A 23540-nucleotide genomic window follows, 5' to 3' on the forward strand; every position below is an offset into this window, starting at 1 on the left:
TGTGTGTGGGGCTGGGATGAGTGTGTGTGGGGAGTGTAATGTGTGTGTGTGGGGCTGGGATGAGTGTGTGTGGGGAGTGTAATGTGTGTGTGAGGCTGGATGAGTGTGTGTGGGGAGTGTAATGTGTGTGTGGGGCTGGGATGAGTGTGTGTGGGGAGGTGTAATGTGTGTGTGGGCTGGGATGAGTGTGTGTGGGGAGTGTAATGTGTGTGTGCGGCTGGGATGAGTGTGTGTGGGGAGTGTAATGTGTGTGTGTGGGCTGGGATGAGTGTGTGTGGGGAGTGTAATGTGTGTGTGTGCGGCTGGGATGAGTGTGTGTGGGGAGTGTAATGTGTGTGTGCGGCTGGGATGAGTGTGTGTGGGGAGTGTAATGTGTCTGTGCGGCTGGGATGAGTGTGTGTGGGGAGTGTAATGTGTGTGTGTGGCTGGGATGAGTGTGTGTGTGGGGAGTGTAATGTGTGTGTGGGGCTGGGATGAGTGTGTGTGGGGAGTGTAATGTGTGTGTGAGGCTGGGATGAGTGTGTGTGGGGAGTGTAATGTGTGTGTGTGGCTGGGATGAGTGTGTGTGGGGAGTGTAACGTGTGTGTGTGTGTGGCTGGGATGAGTGTGTGTGGGGAGTGTAATGTGTGTATGCGGCTGGGATGAGTGTGTGTGGGGAGTGTAATGTGTGTGTGTGGCTGGGATGAGTGTGTGTGGGGAGTGTAATGTGTGTGTGCGGCTGGGATGAGTGTGTGTGGGGAGTGTGATGTGTGTATGCGGCTGGGATGAGTGGTGTGGGGGAGTGTAATGTGTGTGTGGGGCTGGGATGAGTGTGTGTGGGGAGTGTAATGTGTGTGTGCGGCTGGGATGAGTGTGTGTGGGGAGTGTAATGTGTGTGTGTGGCTGGGATGAGTGTGTGTGGGGAGTGTAATGTGTGTGTGGGGCTGGGATGAGTGTGTGTGGGGAGTGTAATGTGTGTGTGCGCCTGGGATGAGTGTGTGTGGGGAGTGTAATGTGTGTGTGAGGCTGGGATGAGTGTGCGGGGAGTGTAAGTGTGTGTGCGGCTGGGATGAGTGTGTGTGGGGAGTGTAATGTGTGTGTGCGGCTGGGATAAGTGTGTGTGGGGAGTGTAATGTGTGTGTGTGGCTGGGATGAGTGTGTGGGGAGTGTAATGTGTGTGTGCGGCTGGGATGAGTGTGTGTGGGGAGTGTAATGTGTGTGTGGGGCTGGGATGAGTGTGTGTGTGGGGAGTGTAATGTGTGTGTGCGGCTGGGATGAGTGTGTGTGGGTAGTGTAATGTGTGTATGCGGCTGGGATGAGTGTGTGTGGGGAGTGTAAAGTGTGTGTGCGGCTGGGATGAGTGTGTGTGGGGAGTGTAATGTGTGTATGCGGCTGGGATGAGTGTGTGTGGGTAGTGTAATGTGTGTATGCGGCTGGGATGAGTGTGTGTGGGGAGTGTAATGTGTGTGTGTGGCTGGGATGAGTGTGTGTGGGGAGTGTAATGTGTGTGGGGCTGGGATGAGTGTGTGTGGGGAGTGTAATGTGTGTGTGCGGCTGGGATGAGTGTGTGTGGGGAGTGTAATGTGTGTGTGCGGCTGCGATGAGTGTGTGTGGGGAGTGTAATGTGTGTGTGTGGGGCTGGGATGAGTGTGTGTGGGGAGTGTAATGTGTGTGTGGGGCTGGGATGAGTGTGTGTGGGGAGTGTAATGTGTGTGTGGGGCTGGGATGAGTGTGTGTGGGGAGTGTAATGTGTGTGTGCGGCTGGGATGAGTGTGTGTGGGGAGTGTAATGTGTGTGTGGGGAGTGTAATGTGTGTGTGTGTGCGGCTGGGATGAGTGTGTGTGGGGAGTGTAATGTGTGTGTGTGCGGCTGGCATGAGTGTGTGTGGGGAGTGTAATGTGTGTGTGCGGCTGGGATGAGTGTGTGTGGGGAGTGTAATGTGTGTGTGCGGCTGGGATGAGTGTGTGTGGGGAGTGTAATGTGTGTGTGCGGCTGGGATGAGTGTGTGTGGGGAGTGTAATGTGTGTGTGCGGGGCTGGGATGAGTGTGTGTGGGGAGTGTAATGTGTGTGTGCGGCTGGGATGAGTGTGTGTGGGGAGTGTAATGTGTGTGTGCGGCTGGGATGAGTGTGTGTGGGGAGTGTAATGTGTGTGTGCGGCTGGGATGAGTGTGTGTGGGGAGTGTAATGTGTGTGAGGCTGGGATGAGCGTGTGTGGGGTGTGTAATGTGTCTCTGCGGCTGGGATGAGTGTGTGTGGGGAGTGTAATGTGTGTGTGTGGCTGGGATGAGTGTGAGTGGGGAGTGTAATGTGTGTGTGTGGCTGGGATGAGTGTGTGTGGGGAGTGTAATGTGTGTGTGCGGCTGGGATGAGTGTGTGTGGGGAGTGTAATGTGTGTGTGCGGCTGGGATGAGTGTGTTTGGGGAGTGTAATGTGTGTATGCGGCTGGGAGGAGTGTGTGTGGGGAGTGTAATGTGTGTGTGCGGCTGGGATGAGTGTGTGTGGGGAGTGTAATGTGTGTGTGGGGCTGGGATGAGTGTGTGTGGGGAGTGTAATGTGTGGGTGGGGCTGGGATGAGTGTGTGTGGTGAGTGTAATGTGTGTGCGGCTGGGATGAGTGTGTGTGGGGAGTGTAATGTGTGTGGGGCTGGGATGATTGTGTGTGGGGAGTGTAATGTGTGTGTGCGGCTGGGATGAGTGTGTGTGGGGAGTGTAATGTGTGTGTGTGTGTGTGCGGCTGGGATGAGTGTGTGTGGGGAGTGTAATGTGTGTATGCGGCTGGGATGAGTGTGTGTGGGGAGTGTAATGTGTGTGTGTGGCTGGGATGAGTGTGTGTGGGGAGTGTAATGTGTGTATGCGGCTGGGATGAGTGTGTGTGGGTAGTGTAATGTGTGTATGCGGCTGGGATGAGTGTGTGTGGGGAGTGTAATGTGTGTGTGTGGCTGGGATGAGTGTGTGTGGGGAGTGTAATGTGTGTGGGGCTGGGATGAGTGTGTGTGGGGAGTGTAATGTGTGTGTGCGGCTGGGATGAGTGTGTGGGGAGTGTAATGTGTGTGTGCGGCTGCGATGAGTGTGTGTGGGGAGTGTAATGTGTGTGTGTGGGGCTGGGATGAGTGTGTGTGGGGAGTGTAATGTGTGTGTGGGGCTGGGATGAGTGTGTGTGGGGAGTGTAATGTGTGTGTGGGGCTGGGATGAGTGTGTGTGGGGAGTGTAATGTGTGTGTGCGGCTGGGATGAGTGTGTGTGGGGAGTGTAATGTGTGTGTGGGGAGTGTAATGTGTGTGTGTGTGCGGCTGGGATGAGTGTGTGTGGGGAGTGTAATGTGTGTGTGTGCGGCTGGCATGAGTGTGTGTGGGGAGTGTAATGTGTGTGTGCGGCTGGGATGAGTGTGTGTGGGGAGTGTAATGTGTGTGTGCGGCTGGGATGAGTGTGTGTGGGGAGTGTAATGTGTGTGTGCGGCTGGGATGAGTGTGTGTGGGGAGTGTAATGTGTGTGTGCGGGGCTGGGATGAGTGTGTGTGGGGAGTGTAATGTGTGTGTGCGGCTGGGATGAGTGTGTGTGGGGAGTGTAATGTGTGTGTGCGGCTGGGATGAGTGTGTGTGGGGAGTGTAATGTGTGTGTGCGGCTGGGATGAGTGTGTGTGGGGAGTGTAATGTGTGTGAGGCTGGGATGAGCGTGTGTGGGGAGTGTAATGTGTCTCTGCGGCTGGGATGAGTGTGTGTGGGGAGTGTAATGTGTGTGTGTGGCTGGGATGAGTGTGAGTGGGGAGTGTAATGTGTGTGTGTGGCTGGGATGAGTGTGTGTGGGGAGTGTAATGTGTGTGTGCGGCTGGGATGAGTGTGTGTGGGGAGTGTAATGTGTGTGTGCGGCTGGGATGAGTGTGTTTGGGGAGTGTAATGTGTGTATGCGGCTGGGAGGAGTGTGTGTGGGGAGTGTAATGTGTGTGTGCGGCTGGGATGAGTGTGTGTGGGGAGTGTAATGTGTGTGTGGGGCTGGGATGAGTGTGTGTGGGGAGTGTAATGTGTGGGTGGGGCTGGGATGAGTGTGTGTGGTGAGTGTAATGTGTGTGCGGCTGGGATGAGTGTGTGTGGGGAGTGTAATGTGTGTGGGGCTGGGATGAGTGTGTGTGGGGAGTGTAATGTGTGTGTGCGGCTGGGATGAGTGTGTGTGGGGAGTGTAATGTGTGTGTGTGTGTGTGCGGCTGGGATGAGTGTGTGTGGGGAGTGTAATGTGTGTATGCGGCTGGGATGAGTGTGTGTGGGGATGTGTAATGTGTGTGTGGGGCTGGGATGAGTGTGTGTGGGGAGTGTAATGTGTGTGTGCGGCTGGGATGAGTGTGTGTGGGGAGTGTAATGTGTGTGTGCGGCTGGGATGAGTGTGTGTGGGGAGTGTAATGTGTGTATGCGGCTGGGATGAGTGTGTGTGGGGAGTGTAATGTGTGTGTGCGGCTGGGATGAGTGTGTGTGGGGAGTGTAATGTGTGTGTGTGGCTGGGATGAGTGTGTGTGGGGAGTGTAATGTGTGTGTGGGGCTGGGATGAGTGTGTGTGGGGAGTGTAATGTGTGTGTGCGGCTGGGATGAGTGTGTGTGGGGAGTGTAATGTGTGTGTGCAGCTGGGATGAGTGTGTGTGGGGAGTGTAATGTGTGTGTGCGGCTGAGATGAGTGTGTGTGGGGAGTGTAATGTGTGTGTGGGGCTGGGATGAGTGTGTGTGGGGAGTGTAATGTGTGTGTGCGGCTCTGATGAGTGTGTGTGGGGGGTGTAATGTGTGTGTGCGGCTGGGATGAGTGTGTGTGGGGGGTGTAATGTGTGTGTGCGGCTGGGATGAGTGTGTGTGGGGAGTGTAATGTGTGTGTGAGGCTGGGATGAGTGTGCGGGGAGTGTAATGTGTGTGTGCGGCTGGGATGAGTGTGTGTGGGGAGTGTAATGTGTGTGTGCGGCTGGGATAAGTGTGTGTGGGGAGTGTAATGTGTGTGTGTGGCTGGGATGAGTGTGTGGGGAGTGTAATGTGTGTGTGCGGCTGGGATGAGTGTGTGTGGGGAGTGTAATGTGTGTGGGGCTGGGATGAGTGTGTGTGGGGAGTGTAATGTGTGTGTGTGGGGCTGGGATGAGTGTGTGTGGGGAGTGTAATGTGTGTGTGAGGCTGGGATGAGTGTGTGTGGGGAGTGTAATGTGTGTGTGGGGCTGGGATGAGTGTGTGTGGGGAGTGTAATGTGTGTGTGTGGCTGGGATGAGTGTGTGTGGGGAGTGTAATGTGTGTGTGCGGCTGGGATGAGTGTGTGTGGGGAGTGTAATGTGTGTGTGTGTGGCTGGGATGAGTGTGTGTGGGGAGTGTAATGTGTGTGTGCGGCTGGGATGAGTGTGTGTGGGGAGTGTAATGTGTGTGTGCGGCTGGGATGAGTGTGTGTGGGGAGTGTAATGTGTCTGTGCGGCTGGGATGAGTGTGTGTGGGGAGTGTAATGTGTGTGTGTGGCTGGGATGAGTGTGTGTGTGGGGAGTGTAATGTGTGTGTGGGGCTGGGATGAGTGTGTGTGGGGAGTGTAATGTGTGTGTGAGGCTGGGATGAGTGTGTGTGGGGAGTGTAATGTGTGTGTGTGGCTGGGATGAGTGTGTGTGGGGAGTGTAATGTGTGTGCGCGGCTGGGATGAGTGTGTGTGGGGAGTGTAATGTGTGTGTGCGGCTGGGATGAGTGTGTGTGGGGAGTGTAATGTGTGTGTGGGGTTGGGATGAGTGTGTGTGGGGAGTGTAATGTGTGTGTGCGGGGCTGGGATTAGTGTGTGTGGGGAGTGTAATGTGTATCTGCGGCTGGGATGAGTGTGTGTGGGGAGGGTAATGTGTGTGTGTGGCTGGGATGAGTGTGTGTGGGGAGTGTAATGTGTGTGTGGGGCTGGGATGAGTGTGTGTGGGGAGTGTAATGTGTGTGTGCGGCTGGGATGAGTGTGTGTGGGGAGTGTAATGTGTGTGTGTGGCTGGGATGAGTGTGTGTGGCTGGGATGAGTGTGTGTGGGGAGTGTAATGTATGTGTGCGGCTGGGATGAGTGTGTGTGGGGATTGTAATGTGTGTGTGCGGCTGGGATGAGTGTGTGTGGGGAGTGTAATGTGTGTGTGTGGCTGGGATGAGTGTGTGTGGGGAGTGTAATGTGTGTGTGTGGCTGGGATGAGTGTGTGTGTGGGGAGTGTAATGTGTGTGTGCGGCTGGGATGAGTGTGTGTGGGGAGTGTAATGTGTGTGTGGGGCTGGGATGAGTGTGTATGGGGAGTGTAATGTGTGTGTGGGGCTGGGATGAGTGTGTGTGGGGAGTGTAATGTGTGTGTGAGGCTGGGATGAGTGTGTGTGGGGAGTGTAATGTGTGTGTGCGGCTGGGATGAGTGTGTGTGGGGAGTGTAATGTGTGTGGCTGGGGTGAGTGTGTGGGGAGTGTAATGTGTATGTGCGGCTGCAGCTTGTCAGCCTCCCGAGTGTCAATCACGGACCCGGTGAATCCGGCACCGTTTCCCATTGGAATCGATTGTGTTCCACGTGGTGTCGGTGCTGCCCCTCCACAGTCGCTGAATCCTCCACGTGCGGTGCCAGCTTTGCTGTTGCGAAAGTCCACGAATCCTGCCCCGGCATCAACACTCTGGACTGGATTCTCTGATTTTGAGGCTATGTTCGGAGGAAGTGTCTAGTTTTATAATGATAAGGTTGGAGGCACCCCCGCACCGATGCTCCACCCAGTGGGGGGCGACCAGCCGCGCCACGTAAAGCCCCTACCCATCGCGACATAAACAGCCGGAGAATGGGCAGGTCCGTGGCCGTGCATGGTGACAACCTGCAGCGGCTGCGCCGTACAACATGGCAACGGCCCGGCCAAATAGTGTCACCCTGGCTACCCCCTGGCCACCGCCCACCAGTGCCCCCAGCCCTCGCCGATGCCCCACCCAGCCAGCAGCACAGCCCCCGCCCGATGGGGTGGCGCTGGACACAGTCTGCAGCCGCCACGCCCGGTTTACGAAAACTCAGAGCACACGCGGCCCGCGCGGTCGGGAACTCGGCCCATCGGGGGTGGAGCACCGGGGGAGGGCCTCAAAGCGACGCGCTAACGGCGTGCAGCGCCCGCCTCAATGACGCCAATTTGGAGGGGGCAGAGCATCTGAAAAACAGCGGCGGCTCCGATTCAGTCGCAAATGGGGATTCCCCGCCCAATCGGCGAATACGATTTTGGCGTCGGGCAATGGGGAACCCCGTCTTTAGTCTCAGAAACGCAGAAATCCGCCCTTGCTATCACAGCCTCTCACAGTAAATCAAGTTTGTCGGTAGAATTAATCAAAAACAAGAATATGCACAGCAAATGCCACTAGATTCCATTGCAAAGGCATACTTCTTACACACCCTCACCATACTTAAAAACTAATAAATGCTTTGAAATGTTGATAATTTCCCCTAATTTTGAACGCTGTTCTGTGCCGCAGAGTTTCAACGTGAACTCGCCGATTCACGCACCCTTTCCAGCAGCCACAGTTGCCTGGAGAGCAAGTTAGCCGAAGAACAATTGGACTCAATTCCTCGCTTTGAAGCTCAAATTGAGGCAATGAAGTATCAAAGGGAAGGTAGATTTCATAATTGGACACAGCTATCACTCCCAGCAGGATTTAAACACATCAGGCTGCTTTCCCGGAATCTGATTTCCAGGCATCCACACCCTTCACAACAAAGCCAACTGTGAAAGCTTTTGCTGCGCAGGAGTCACGGATGGATTGGACCACCACAACTGTTTGGCTCGGTCTTTGTCTCCCATCCAGATGATCAGTATTAAACATTTCTGCCACTTTTGTGAAGATTTGCCAGTTAAAGCTTCTCCACCTAGACAGAGGTGACTCATCCCTCCCCTGATTAATATGTGGCCCAAAATCGCATCCACCCAAAGGGTTTGCTTCCAGCCAGAAGCAAACAACTTATCAGTTGGTCAATCAGCAAGATTTTACCCACAAATATAAAAGGTGCACACTCGCAAGTAGAGGATTTCTAATGCCACGGAACCCTACATGAACCACGTCTACTTGTGCAGAGCTGGCTCTTTGATGCATGGGCGAAGAGATGGGGCATCTGTATACCCACTTATACACGGCTATCTGCTTAGCAGGCAGCTGATCAGGAAGCAACATGGAGGTAGTTGGAGCTCTCACAAAGGCCGCTAATGTTAAGCTCTACAACTCTAGGCACAATCCACATACTTGGGCGAGGCAATCGGGTCAACCTATAGAAGCCCAGAGTGCACACAGATTGGTGGCCCATAATCTTGATTGTTCATCGTGCAGGGCTAACTCCTTCCCCTCAATGAAGGCAAGAAACCCTCTCCCACCCCTCCTCACCCGCTCCCACAATGCCGAGCCACCCTCAAACAGCCAAAATATTTCCAACATTCACCCTCTGGTTTTCAATTACAGTAGTGAGAGAGAGAAAGAGCGAGAGAGAAGGAACCGTGAGAGCATCTTGCAAGAAGCCACCACGGCTTTTGATTGGGAAATCAGAGAGAAGTAATGTATGAGTTACAACGGGCCTGTGCAATAGTACATTAAACACAGTCTTCGCATGTGCTGTCAGGGGGATAAATACACTTCCATTCGAAATCGATGTCAATATTGTTTTTGCACTGTACTCTTCAGCAAATTGCACGACCGCATTTCGGAAAGATAACACTAACAGCAAGGAGAGTAAGGAAATAAGATGGTCAAGCTGTAAAAGCCTCGAGGACCAACAAGAGCCTGTGCACTGGTTTGAGTTCCTGTTCCAGCTGCTTTGCTGCCCACGGATCTCGTTCATCACCACCGTCCTCCTCGAACATGGCTTGCCGCTGCTATTCGAGCAACCTCCGAGGCCACACCGGTTTCCATGGCGATATTCGGCGAGGTGCAGCACATCTGGCTGCTAATCAGCCATCTTTCCCTGAGGGAGGTGAGCCACCACGGTCCAACTGTGTGGCTCAATACTCCAACGCTCTTCCAGAAACGAATGTTGAGGCCCATTTTTGGCCTTCAATGTATTCTGGAAGGCCGAGTTACTCTGAAGGAGTGTGAGCAGCTCCTCTAGAAACAGCATTCTCCTCCGGTACACTCATCACACTTGGATATTTTAGAAGCAATGATTCTGTCGATGAGAATGGCACAGACAAGGCACACTATTGATATCGTGCTACGTCGGGGACAGTAATCCTGCCCCCCCCCCCCCCCCCCCACCCCCTGGCACAGAGGAGCTCTCCCTTCACTCGCGGATACGTTGTACATCCGCTGTACTCCAAGACAACAACTCACAATTTATATAGTGGCTTTCACCTGACGGAATATCGCTCATCGCTTCGTAGAGGCGGGATCGGTCACCAGTGTATGTCGAGCCAAGGAAAGAGGTATCAGGAAGGTTGAACAAAAGCTTGGTCACGGAGACATCTTAAAAGGGGTCTTCCAGGGAAAGTGAAGTGGGGGGGGGGGGCACACGGGACCAGGGAGGGGAATTCCAACAGTTTTAGTCCCCTTATCCAAGGGACGATATCCCGGCATTGGAGGCAGTCCAGAGAAGGTTCACTAGGTTGATCCCGGGTGTGGAGGGATTTTCTTCTGAGGAGAGGTTGAGTAGGTTGGGTCTGTCCTCATTGGGGTTTAGAAGAATGAGAGGCGACCTTATTGAGACATATCGGATTCTCAGGGGGTTTGACAGGGTCGATGCTGAGAGGCTGTTTCCCCTTGTGGGGGAGTCTAGGACCAGAGGGCATCATCTCAGAGTAAGGGGGTCGCCCATTTCAGACAGAGATGAGGAGGAATTTCTTCTCACAGAGGGGAGTAAATCTGTGGAATTGTTTACCGCAGAGAGCTGTAGAGGCCGGGTCGTTCAGTATGTTCAAGGCTGAGAGAGACAGATTTTTAATCAGTCAGGGAATCGAGGGTTATGGGGCTAAGGCGGGAAAGTGGAGTTTGAGGATTATCAGATCAGCCATGATCCCATTGAACAGCGGAGCAGACTCAATGGGCTGAATGGCCTACATCTCTTATGTCTTTTGGACGGCTGAAGCAATATGGTCATAGAGTTTTCCAACCTCTATAAGATCACCCCTAAGCCTGCTGCGCTCCAAGGACAAAGGGTGAGGATGAAGAAGGTGGGTTGGGTGGGGAAAGGATGTACTTTTTGGAGGAGCTCTTTATTTCAAGGGTCTGGAGTTTGAAGGAGTGGGATTTATACAACAGTGTCCAAAGCCCTGGTTAGATGCTGCTGTCAAGAATACTATATTTAGGCCCGTGTAATGTGCCTTATGAAAGATACGTTGATCTCAGACAGAGTCCCCAGATTGATAATGGGGCTAAAAGGGTTAAATTATCAGGGCAGGTTACTCAGCCTAGTTATTATATTAGAACATAGACAAATACAGCACCAAACAGGCCCTTCGGCCCACGATGTTGTGCCGAACCTTTTTCCTAGATTAATCATAGAATTTACAGTGCAGAAGGAGGCCATTCGGCCCATCGAGTCTGCACCGGCTCTTGGAAAGAGCACCCTACCCAAGGTCAACACCTCCACCCTATCCCCATAACCCAGTAAACCCACCCAACACTAAGGGCAATTTTGGACACTAAGGGGCAATTTATCGTGGCCAATCCACCTAACCTGCACATCTTTGGACTGTGGGAGGAAACCGGAACATATTCTGTTGAGTATCAAACATTAAGATCTAATTGAGGTATTTAAGCTGACTAAAGGATCTGATAGGGTAAACAGACTGGTGGGAGAGCCAAGAATAAGGGGGGGGGGGGGGGGGAGAGAACCTTAAAATTCGAACCAGGGGTGTTAGCCGGGGGCAATTCCTCACGCAAAATCTGGAGAATTCGCCCCGCAAAATGGGGTGGGTCAATTGAAAATGTCACAAATGTGATTGATAGCTTTTTGTTGGACAAGGGTGTTAGGGGTTACGGAACCAAGGAAGTTGGAGGGGATGAAATACAGATCAGCTATGATCGAATTGAATGGCGGACCAAGTGACTGAATGGCTTCCTCCTCTGGGGATGACGCAGAAAGAGGAAGCATTGTTGGAGATGCTATGACTGAATAAGAATAACAATGGAACCAAACGGAGACAGTTCCATTAGTTAGACAGGTGATGAAAGGTGTTGAAGGAGCATGGTTTCGCCCATCATGTCAAAGGCTGCAAACAGCACTTTGATTTGAATCATTTCATTTCTGTAGCAGGGTGGAAATCTGACCGGAAACTTGGGTGAAGGAGTAGCCCCCGGAAGTTGTTGGCAGAGCCATGCGGGGTAATGTTGAGTTCGATGAGTGTGACAGGAAGGCAGTTGCTGAGATTTAAGCTCAGCGGGTGCATTAGGTGAGGGAGGAAGTTATCATACAGGTAGACCTTTTAAAAAAAAGTAAATTTTGAGTACCCAAAAATGGCATGCTGGCCTTTATTGCAATGGAATAAAAAATTCTTGCTACAATCATACAAGGCATTGGTGAGGCCACACTTGGAATTTTGCATACAGTTCTGGGGCGGCATTCTCCCGTACCCGGCGTGACGGAGGGTCCCGGAGTAGGGGAGTGGCGCCAACCACTCAGGGGTCGGGCCTCCCCAAAAGTGGGGAATTCTCCCCACCTTTGGGGGCCGGCCCCGCTCCGGAGCGGTTGGCACCAGAATACTGGCGCAAAAAACCGGCTCCCCCGGCAGCGGGGCTGGCCGAAAGGCTTTCGCCGGTTGGCGCATGCGCCGGCGGTGACGTCAGCGGCAGCTGGCCGCTGACGTCACTGCCGGCGCATGCACGATGTGGGGTTCTCTTCTGCTTCCGCCATGGCGAAGCCGTGGCGGCCGCGGAGGAAAATAGTGCAGCCAGGGCACTGGCCCGCAGTCTAAGTGGGGGGCCCCGATCGCAGGCCAGGCCACCGTGGGGACACCCCCTGGGGTTCGATCGCCACTCGCCCCCCCCCCCCCAAGGGTCCCGGGGCCCGCTCGCGCCGCTGATCCCGCCGTTCCAGAGGTGGTTCAAACCTCGGCGGCGGGAGAGGCCTCCCAGCAGCGGGACTTCGGCCCACTTGGGCCGGAGAATCACCGCAGGGGCCTCTCCGATCGGAGTGGCCAGATTCCCGCCGCCGCCACTTCCCGGGTGGTGGAGAATCTCTGCCACAGCGGGGGCGGGATTTTCAGCGGCCCCAGACGATTCTCCGACCCTGCTGGGGGTCGGAGAATTTCGCCCCTGGTCTCCAATTTAAGGCAGCATTTGGGCAGCAAGGTAGCACAGTGGTTGCACAGTTGCATCACAGCTCCAGGGCCCCAGGTTCGATTCCCGGCTTGTGTGTTTCCATGTTCACCCCGTCTCTGCGTGGGTTTCCTCGGGTGCTCCGGTTTCCTCCCACAAGTCCCGAAAGATGTGCAGGTTAGGTGGATTGGCCATGATAAATTGCCCTTCGTGTCCAAAAAGGGTTAGGTGGGGTTACTGGGTTACGGGGATACGGTGGAAGCATGGGCTTGGGTAGGGTGCTCTTTCCAAGGTCCGGTGTAGATGCGATGGGCCTTCTGCACTGTAAATTCTATAATTGTATGGTACAGCGACGATTCAGTCAACGGGTCGCTGTAATGAGAGTCCGAGCAAATTGGGTTGATATTCTCTGGGGTTTAGAAGAATGAGAGGTGATATATTTAATAAGGACATGCGTAATCCACACTGAGGAAAATAAAGAACTCTGATTTATTTACAATAAAGGTATATACACTTCGCGGTCGACCATGCCTTACTGGCCAATCTTTTATCCAGTGCTAAAATGAACTCTCAGTGGGGAAACTCATACTCCGCAAGAACCATGAGGAAGTCATTCCCAGTCCGTAAGCCCCATGTGGATTATTACAATCACATTGAAACATAGAAGATTCTGAAGGGGTTTGACAGGGTGGATACTGAGAGATTGTTTCCCCCTGGCTGGGGTTTGACAGGGTGGATACTGAGAGATTGTTTCCCCCCCTGGCTGGGGTTTGACAGGGTGGATACTGAGAGATTGTTTCCCCCTGGCTGGGGTTTGACAGGGTGGATGCTGAGAGATTGTTTCCCCCCCTGGCTGGGGTTTGACAGGGTGGATACTGAGAGATTGTTTCCCCCTGGCTGGGGTTTGACAGGGTGGATACTGAGAGATTGTTTCCCCCTGGCTGGGGTTTGACAGGGTGGATACTGAGAGATTGTTTCCCCCTGGCTGGGGTTTGACAGGGTGGATACTGAGAGATTGTTTCCCCCTGGCTGGGGTTTGACAGGGTGGATGCTGAGAGATTGTTTCCCCCCCTGGCTGGGGTTTGACAGGGTGGATACTGAGAGATTGTTTCCCCCTGGCTGGGGTGTGACAGGGTGGATACTGAGAGATTGTTTCCCCTGGCTGGGGTTTGACAGGGTGGATACTGAGAGATTTTCCCCCTGACTGGGGTTTGACAGGGTGGATACTGAGAGATTGTTTTCCCCTGGCTGGGGTTTGACAGGGTGGATACTGAGAGATTGTTTCCCCCTGGCTGGGGTTTGACAGGGTGGATACTGAGAGATTTTCCCCCTGACTGGGGTTTGACAGGGTGGATACTGAGAGATTGTTTCCCCCTGGCTGGGGTTTGACAGGGTGGATACTGAGAGATTGTTTTCCCCTGGCTGGGGTTTGACAGGGTGGATACTGAGAGATTGTTTCCCCCTGGCTGGGGTTTGACAGGGTGGATACTGAGAGATTGTTTCCCCCTGGCTGGGGTTTGACAGGGTGGATACTGAGAGATTGTTTCCCCTGGCTGGGGTTTGACAGGGTGGATACTGAGAGATTTTCCCCCTGACTGGGGTTTGACAGGGTGGATACTGAGAGATTGTTTTCCCCTGGCTGGGGTTTGACAGGGTGGATACTGAGAGATTGTTTCCCCCTGGCTGGGGTGTGACAGGGTGGATACTGAGAGATTGTTTCCCCCTGGCTGGGGTTTGACAGGGTGGATACTGAGAGATTGTTTCCCCCTGGCTGGGGTTTGACAGGGTGGATACTGAGAGATTGTTTCCCCCTGGCTGGGGTGTGACAGGGTGGATACTGAGAGATTGTTTCCCCCCCTGGCTGGGGTTTGACAGGGTGGATTCTGAGAGATTGTTTCCCCCTGGCTGGGGTTTGACAGGGTGGATACTGAGAGATTGTTTCCCCCTGGCTGGGGTTTGACAGGGTGGATACTGAGAGATTGTTTCCCCCTGGCTGGGGTTTGACAGGGTGGATACTGAGAGATTGTTTCCCCCTGGCTGGGGAATCTACAACACGGGGGTCATAGTCTCAGGGTAAGGGGTCGGCCATTTTGGATTAGGATGAGGGGAAATTTCTTCACTCAAAGAGTTGTGAATCTTTGGAATTCCCCACCCCAGAGGTTGAGGGGTTACCTGATAGAGGTCTACAAAATTATGAGGAGCACGGACAGAGCGGATAGTCAGAGGCTTTTCCCCAGGTTAGAAGGGTCAATTACTAGAGGGCATAGGTTTAAGGTGCGAGGGGCAAGGTTTAGAGGAGATGTACGAGGCAAGTTTTTTACACAGAGGGTAGTGGGTGCCTGGAACTCGCTGCCGGAGGAGGTGGTGGAAGCAGGGACGATAGTGACATTTAAGGGGCATCTTGACAAATACATGAATAGGATGGGAATAGAGGGATACGGACCCAGGAAGTGTAGAAGATTTTAGTTTAGACGGGCAGCATGGTCGGCACGGGCTTGGAGGGCCGAATGGCCTGTTCCTGTGCTGTACTTTTCTTTGTTCTTTGTTCTAATACGGGAGAGCCCAAAGTTAGATTCTGAGGCCCAGTAGTGTGATGTCGTTGAGTTGTAGGAAGTTCGGATTCAGGTTCTGGTATCCAGGTTCAGCAGCAGTTGGGAAGACGGAGAGAAAATAGGAGCTGTTTGAGGAGCAGGGTATCAGGGGTGTTCCCAGCTCCCCTTTGTTTCTATAGCAGCAGCCTTTGCTGTATGTACCAAATATACTAAACGCGGATAGTGAAGCTAAAGAATTGCTCACTGACAAGGCCTCAAGAAGGAACACAAATAAACTCACCTCGTGTGGTAAACTATCCGGTCGCATCCGCTACGGGAATCGTCACGGACAGAACGGAAAATTTGGCGGATTATTTGACAGTCGATTGACTTCGGGCAGGAATTTCCAAAATCTGACCAGGCGCAGCCGGAAAATCCCGCCAGTATTGGTGTCCATGTATGTGAGGGATTGATGAGGCGCTGGACGTGGCAAACTTCCTTTTGAAGTTGCACAGACTCTCAAAATTCCTCCGTTAGCTCTTATTTTGTGCATCCAGTAGCTCCAACGGTGAGAGGCCTAACAGGCCTAAAAGAAAATCTAACTTTTTTTTAATCTTCCAGTGGTCCGCACAGACAGCCTGAAAGGTCGTAGAGGTCGACTTCCATCCAAACCAAAGAATGTTCAAGAAACCACGCCTTCAAATGTTCCAGTTAGTTTCATCACAGCGCTGGTCAGGGCACACATTGATTCCAACCCAATCATGTCCAATCTAGATTATTCCAAGGTAAATATGAGGCAAAAAACAGTTGAGAGATTAACAAGAAAAATGTTTGTATCGGGGAGAAGGAGGCAGCATATAAACCAATTTGTAATCCAGTGAAATTCTCCTGACAAGGCCAATTTTAATTCTTGGGTGGCTGACTAGCTGCCTGTGCAATCCAGAAGCAGAGGCCGAAGCCACCATTTAAGCCCAGGCCTCCTTGAACCGGTGAGCTGTGGGCATTATCAGGTGGCCCAGAGGCCACTCAGCCAGCAAACCAGGTAAGTCTTGTGGGGGAAGGGGGTGGGGTGATGGGGGTGTGGGGATGCCCCATGTGGCAACAACGAAATAGGTTCTTTTTGTGGAGCCACAAAAATAACTCTAAACTTACTATTTCAACGCCCACTGGCTCTATCGCCAGTGCAAGACATTGAGCTGTTCCGTCCGAACATGGCAATTCGGGTTCTCTGTCTGCCATTTTTTTGTTGCCCGTTTTGCGAAGCATTAAGTTGGCCACGAAGAGGTCCCACAACAGTCCTACTTAAGTAGGACCGAAACCTCCCTTCCCTCACAACGCACCATTCGCCAGCCAGGAGGCTGTTTGCTTCCACTCCAGGCCACTTTCGCCAAATGATTAGCTGGATTTGAATTGGTGGTGAATGCATCAGTCGTGTTCACCTCTGCATGCAATAGCGCGGATCGGCGCAAAAGAGTGGAGGACAGCAAATGTGCAGCTCTGCGCAAAAAAATAAGAAGCTTGGCGCCAACTTGACTTGTGCGAGCATGAAATTTGCCTTCAGGAATGAGATAAGCAGTCGCTTCTATTTTTCCAATCTAACCCTGGTGTAAATACGGTCAGAAAGCAACACATATTTTGTGTCTAATTCAAGGTGAATTTGAGCCAATATACAAAGCCCAAAATGGCAATTGTGCTTATAAGTCCAATGCTTTGTTGAACGATGTCTTGTGGTGAAAACTCTGCTTGTATTAAATCAACAATGACGCTCCTTACTGTTTATGCTTGTTGTTTATTAAAGAAAATAGTGCCTCCCTTTGGCAGAAACATTCTCCCATTGATTCACAATGTCTGGTACAGTTTCAGGAATCCAGCATTTATCAACCACAGGAGGATGAGGCAGGTGATATCCGACAGTTTTATGAGTTGTTGGCAGATTCGATGGAAATGATACGCAAGTGGGCAGAGAAAATTCCTGGTTTTATCGGTTTACCCAAGGAAGATCAGGACTTGCTGCTCGAATCTGCCTTCTTGGAACTTTTCATCCTCAGATTAGCATACAGGTAGGCACTCCGTTTCCCAACCCCCACCCTTATTATCCATTGAAGACCATGAATGGTCAGAGATACTCGTGTAAAAGTTAATCTTGTAGAAAAGCTGACACCATAGCCGTTGCCATGGAGATATGTTCACCGGAATTCTCTGCTGCCGGGATCCTGTGGTTCGCCGGCAGTGCACACACGCCCGCCGGGTCCCCGACGGCATGGGCTGGCCACAATGGGAAACTGGCTGCGGGAACGGAGAATCCCGCTGCCGGCTGGAGCGTGTCGGAAAACGCGGCTGGCGGACTGGAGAATCCCACCCGTAATTTTTCCCATCTTGTGGAAAGGTCGACCTTACTCTCTCAGGAATCAAAGATTTCAGACCCAAAGTACTACCTCGACAATCGCTTCAAAAATCTCAATTTATTATTCAATTTTTAAAATTTTTTTTCACTTAATGTATTTCTTCCAGTTCCTACTTGCCAACAAAGGCAGGAAGAATGGAGGTTTTGATTTTTGGGGGAGGGAATCCTGAATAAAAACAGAGAGAGAGAGGTACAATAAACAGTTGATGTGGGCACGATTTCCCCATTACCTTGTGAATGTTTTTCAGAGCCATGTTAGGTGTGCTGGGTGGGTGCGTTTTATTTGGAAGTAAGCCCATCAGGGCAGCACGGTGGCGCAGTGGTTAGCACTGCTGCCTCACGGCGCCGAGGTCCCAGGTTTGATCCCGGCTCCGGGTCACTGTCTGTGAAGGCAAGCTTATCTTCTGCATTGATCATGGCCAACCCACCTAACCTGCACATCTTTGGGCGGTGGGAGGAAACCGGAGCACCCGGAGGAAAGCCACGCAGACACGGGGAGAACTTGCAAATTCCTTACAGGCAGTCACCCAAGGCCGGAATTGAACCTGTAACTCTGTCGCTGTGAGGCAGCAGTGCTAACCATTGTGCCACGGTGCTGTCTAAGGCCATTAGAATGAATCTCCTGCCCAATAGACTACCAACCTGTTGACACACATCCTTCTCGTCATGGGATAGAAATTCGGAATGGGGATTGGAATAGATAGGTGCTTGATGGCTGGCTATTTTGTCCACTTTGCTACTCAGTCCCAGACAAACAAGAAGGTTGGTTTCCTTGAACCCAGTGGGACTCTTGTGTTGTGTTGACATGTTGCATGCAGGTCCAATCCTGAAGAAGGCAAGCTTATCTTCTGCAGTGGCATCGTCCTCCACCGCCAGCAGTGTGTGCGCGGCTTTGGTGAATGGATCGACTCGATCATCGATTTCTCAGCCACCCTGCAAAGGATGAAGATCGACATGTCCAGCTTTGCCTGCCTCGCAGCATTGGTGGTCATTACAGGTGAGCACTTTCTCTTGTTAAAGCTTCCCTTCTGCATGTTAGATTTACCCTGTGGCTTCTCGAGGGCCTGGTTGCGCCCCAATGCAATGGAGAGCTCCAATCCGCAAATCTTCTGAACGCCATCATTTCACTTGGAAATCCCTCTTGAACATGACAAATAGGCTTCCACAGCACTGATTGTCCTGCAGTCCTCACTTGGTGAACCGAGAAACCAAATTAAATCGGTCTTAAAAAGCTTTGTCATTGTTTACATGGGCCAGAATTCTCTGACTGTTCACTGGCGGCAGGGTCCTGCCGGGAGCGTATGCATCCCGGTGGTATGGAGTGATTTCACTGGGAATTTCCATTGGCAGTGGCGGGAACAGAGACTCATGGTGCCTCCTGCTGCCAAGAAACACGCAGTTGGGGATCCAGAGACTCCAGCCGATAGAAACACAGAAAATAGGAGCAGGAGTAGGCCATTCGGCCCTTCGAGCCTGCACTGCCATTCAATATGATTATGGCTGATCCTCTATCTCAATGCTGTACGCCCACACTCTCCCCTTGGCACCTTTAGAGTTTAGAAATCTTATCTATTTCCCTCTTAAATATATTGAGTGACTTGTCCTCCACAGCTTCTGTGGTAGAGAATTCCACGGGTTTACCACCCTCTGAGTGAAGACATTTCTCTTCATCCCCGCCCTAAATGGCCCACCCTGTATCCCGAGACTGTTCTCGACCCCTCCCAGCCAGAGGAACAACACCCCTGTGACCCGTCTCTCCGGCCCTGTCAGAATCTTATACATTTCAATTAGATAATACCCAGACAAGCAATACCCAAAACTCAACCCCTCTCCATGATTTCACAGGGCAAGGTACACCTATAAAAAAAACGAAGTAAATGCCAAAAGAAAGCAGCAATTCATTTTGAGCAGGTTTGGACACAAAAACTTAGAGTTAACGCTGGACTAACAATTCCCAAGTCCTGCTCCGAGCACACAGGTTCAAATCCCCACCACAGCAGTCGGTGGATTTGGGATTCAGTTAATTAAAACAAGTCTGTATTGAAAGCTAGTCTCAGTGATAAATTGTTAAAAATTGCCTCTTATTCATTGAGTAAAGGAGGAATCTGGGGCTAGTTTTTCTATTTCCCAGGCCCTGACTCCCTTTTTCTCCCCTCACATAGGTTCTGATATATACTTCAGAAAAATGCCCGAATCCTCTCCAATTAGTGACAGGTGCTCTCACCGACAACGAGAGCATGTCCTTCATTGTAACCATGGCAACATTAACAGCCATGAAACCATCATCGATTGTTATAACAACCCATCTGCTGGTCTACATGTGACTCCAGATCCACATCAATGTGGTCGACAAGTTCAGTTAAGAAACATCCCCTCTGAAATGGCCGAATGAGACACTCAGTTCAAGGGCGATTAGGGATGGGCAACAGACGCTGACCTTGCCCATGTGCCACCCAAGAATAAATAAATTTCCATCGCGTGTTGTAACAGCTCCCGACTCACGCACTCAACCCACCCAGACCTTAACTCCCTCTAATACAAACTGACGAGACTCCAGAAATACCATGCGATCGTGGAGAGGTCATCACGAAAGCCAATGTTTCTCCCAGAGTTCCATCAGCAGCTCTTGGGAGACATGCAACTGATTTGGGGAGATTCTTGAACCAAAGTGGAGAATCCTGTCACCCGATCTGGCCTAGACGTGACTCCAGCCCCACTCCATATGATTTTCTCTTAATAAGCTCTGCTCCCTGAAGTAACATAGAAAAAAATATTGGGGTAACTAGGGACTGCCTCACTCTTTAGTCTTCTTACTCCTTGCTGTTTCCCTCGGCTTGGTACTGGTCTCCGTTTGGGCAGCACGGTAGCATAGTGGTTAGCACAATTGCTTCACAGCTCCAGGGTCCCAGGTTCGATTCCCGGTTTGGGCCATGCTAAATTGCCCTTAGTGTCCAAAATTGCACTTAGTGTTGGGTGGGGTTACTGGGTTACGGGGATAGGGTGGAGGTGTGGGCTTGGGTAGGGTGCTCTTTCCAAGGGCCGGTGCAGACTCGATGGGCCGAATGGCCTCCTTCTGCACTGTAAATTCTATGATTTAATGAATGAGGTTAAGCCACCCAGGCCTCGTCACTTAGCCTTCTACCTATTGAGAACTGCACGGGGCGCAACCAGAGGGAAGACTGTACCCTGGTGAATGAGGGGGTTTTGACTAAGTGGGGATCCTTCCCAGCAACCTGTTTTCCCATTCTCTCTCTCTCTCTCTCTCTCTCTCTATCGATTTAACTGAAAAAAACATCGGGTGGGATTTTCCTTTCGTGCCCATCCCAAGATTGGAAATTCCCGCCCGAGGTCAACGGGCCTTTAAAGAGTCTGCCAAATTTTCCATCTCATTTGTGATAATTCCTGCGGTGGACGGGACTGAAAGAGTTACCTCATTATCTTCATGTAAGAACGGGTAAACATTTCCTTCCCGCAAAGGTGTGTTCTCCAGCGGAGGAGGCAGCTCGCCATTGGCTGCCGGCAAGGGTGGGGGGGGGGGGGGGGGGGGGGGTGGCGAATGGTCACCTTCGGTGGGACCGGAAAACCCCACTGGCGGCAAGGGCTGGAAAATCCCAGCCAACGTGTCTCAAATGGGCCATATTTGTTCAACTGATTCTTGACTGTAAGGTTTTGAATTATCGTCTTACCATTTTGCGCCCTTCTCTCTGAAAATTAATGTCATGCATTGTCTGTTGTTTTTTTTTTGGCGACGATGCAGACAGGCACGGTTTAAAAGAACCCAAGAAAGTGGAAGACCTGCAGACCAAGATTATAACGTGTCTGAAGGACCACGTCACGTCCAGTGCAGGTGAGCAGAAACGGCCAAATTACCTGTCCAAACTTCTGGGCAAGCTCCCTGAACTCTGCACCCTTTGCACGCAAGGACTCCAGCGCATATTCTACCTGAAGCTGGCGGACCTGGTTCCTCCGCCTGCCATCGTTGACAAACTATTCCTGGACACTTTACCCTTCTAGAGAAGTCGCCAAGCTACGTGACTGTTGAACTGGACCCCGGCCACCATATTTGTAGCGGTATGTGCATGGAGTAACACAGACTGTGACCAGTTCAAAATTGGATGGCTTCAGGAATTTGAGAAGTTTGCTATGCGCTAATTGAATTTGCTGTTTTTTAAAATGCTGTTTTAATTTTATTCAGCATTACAGATTGTTGGAGGAAACAAAAAAAATCCCTTTGCTACAGTACCGCTTCTGCAGGACAATTTAACAAGAATGCAACTCTGAGTTTTGACAAACTTAAGAGATCAGAGAAGATCACAGCATTGGTTAGAGATATTCTCTCCCTTTGTCCCTATATTGTCAAGGCCCCGACTCTCAACTCAAGAACAACCTAATGGAATGTGCCTCTTCTGCATTGCACACTCGCAATCACTGTCATCTCTTACATCCATTATAAATCGGAGTCAAGAAACATCATCATTGGGCCAAATGTAATTTTTTTTTTTACATGAAAAGATATCAGATCAGGACTGATTTATTTTTCAGAGATCACGATATCTAAGAAAATGGATGCATTCTTTATCTATCTCGGCTGGATTTGTATATGCCAGAGATAGGAAAATGGTTTCCCAATCCAGCCATCATTGGAAAGAATAAAGCTTCAACCTATCTTAAATGGATTTTGAAAGGACAACATTTGTTAACACTGTAATAATTCAATCTTCAAAAGGTTCTTTCAAGGCTGGTTCTGGACAGTCAGGACTGAGATGCCTGAAGGGTGACAGACTAAACCTCGGTCATTGTCACTGACATACTTTGAATAAATATTTGACACTGTGGTTTTGTCACAGAATAAGTCAATAGTCAAGATGAACACAGTCATAAACTGGAAGCTGTGCAGCCACATCTCTTCAGTTGGGAAGGCTGCACTCAATGCAATATGGTGCAAGTTACAGGTACGAGCGTGGATGCTTCAAAACGGTTCTTTTAGCTAAGGTTCGTCCGTAGTTCTGGAACCCAGAGTGGAGCAACTTGAATTCGTAGTACCTGCTTTACAGAGAAGTTTCGAGACTGGTGTATGATTGGGTAAAGCCTATTGCCCTAATGGAAACAGGCACTTTATGGGGTTAGGTGGAGCGACGGGGGGGGGGGGGGGGGGGGGGGGGGAGGGGGAGTGTGGACTATGATTCCTTTCATGAATCCATTATCAGTTGGTTCCTAAGCTACAGCACCAAATTGTAAAGCTAACACCCACCAATGACTTCTTTGGCTACTTACATGGACTATGAGTACCTTCTCAGGATTGTTCCTGTCTTCACTTTATGGTCATCCGTATGATTAAAAAGTTCAAATCAAGTGGCTATTGGCTGGTTGACCTTGTGAGGGAGCAATCGTGAAGGCGATTTATCGTACTCTTATGGCTGGGAATAATTGCCTGATTTTATCCAATTTACAGAGCATTATGACTGGGAATAACATGCTTTAATCTCATATAGGGAGCACTGAATACATTGTAGTACTTAACATGTCTGATGCCATAATGGAAATGTGTATATTTTATATTGGTTATTTACAGTGCCTTACTAGTCATTGTGCACAAAAGGTGCTTGATTCGGATGTTGCCAGGAAATGATGTCATATATTGCACACTGTCGTCATGACGCAGTTGAATCCTCATCCATCAACTTTCAAGGCTTGCTTCTAGGTTTGCAAAACTGGTGTCCTCTGCTTCCTAGGACCTCACAGTGAGGCAGTTCAAGTACTGAGCGCTACTTTGAGACTGCAACCAGGCCCACCAGCAAGGGATGGGCAGTGAGCTATTCGATTCATCTGCCCCAATGCAATGGTATACCTCAATAGGAAGGGCTATGGCCCCTGGGCACTCAAACACACTCTTCTTGGGCAGTGCTCAGCAGCTCTTCAGTCTCAGATAATCGTGCATTCCCCCAGCTCTTTAAAAGGAAAAGCTGTCTGGCTCTGTAGGGGGTGGGTTGGATCATGGCCGGAGGGGGGGGGGGCACACATCCATTACCTATAGCAGCAATTTCTGACTGTTTCCATACTCCAGCAAAGTGCAGCCATGAGGCAAGAGGGTGGGTGGGGGGTTGGGGGGTGGGGGTGGGGGGGGGGGGGGGGGTTCAGGTGCACTAAAAACGGGGATGGGGGGGGGGGAAGGGGGATTAGAAAATGGCTCCGAGCGACAGGGTTTGCTGAATCCAAGCGAGAGTTCACAGTATAGCTTTGAACAGGCCTTGGCATTGCTGAGGAGGAGTGGGGCCCTGCAGATCCAGCAGCAGAACAGCCAGTCAGGTGGGGAGACCCATGTATCAGAGGCTCGTGACTGATCTCGTCTCTTGAGCCCACCAAATAGTCCCCCCCAGACAAGAATGGTGGTAGTTGGTTTGCTCGCCTGGATCTCTTATCT

The 23540-nt window shown here is 51.3% G+C and overlaps 1 protein-coding gene across 7 annotated transcripts in view; it reads left to right on the plus strand.

The window, feature by feature from the left end:
• LOC119958223 (nuclear receptor subfamily 4 group A member 1-like) overlaps positions 1-21791 on the plus strand; it is a 101687-nt gene extending 79896 nt beyond the window's left edge. For 5 of the 7 annotated variants that reach the window (XM_038786627.1, XM_038786623.1, XM_038786625.1 and 2 more), the window contains exons 4-7: positions 15337-15500; positions 16573-16775; positions 17938-18116; positions 20877-21791. In XM_038786627.1, coding sequence (XP_038642555.1) covers positions 15337-15500; positions 16573-16775; positions 17938-18116; positions 20877-21133 — 803 coding nt within the window. In that variant the 3' untranslated portion in view covers positions 21134-21791. The remainder of the gene's footprint in view (positions 1-15336; positions 15501-16572; positions 16776-17937; positions 18117-20876) is intronic. The other 2 variants (XR_005458980.1, XM_038786628.1) reach the window with 2 other exon arrangements.
• The last annotated feature ends 1749 nt before the right edge of the window (positions 21792-23540 follow it).

The sequence above is a fragment of the Scyliorhinus canicula genome, chromosome 28 (genome assembly GCF_902713615.1).
Source record: "Scyliorhinus canicula chromosome 28, sScyCan1.1, whole genome shotgun sequence".
Classification (NCBI taxonomy): Eukaryota; Metazoa; Chordata; class Chondrichthyes; order Carcharhiniformes; family Scyliorhinidae; genus Scyliorhinus; species Scyliorhinus canicula.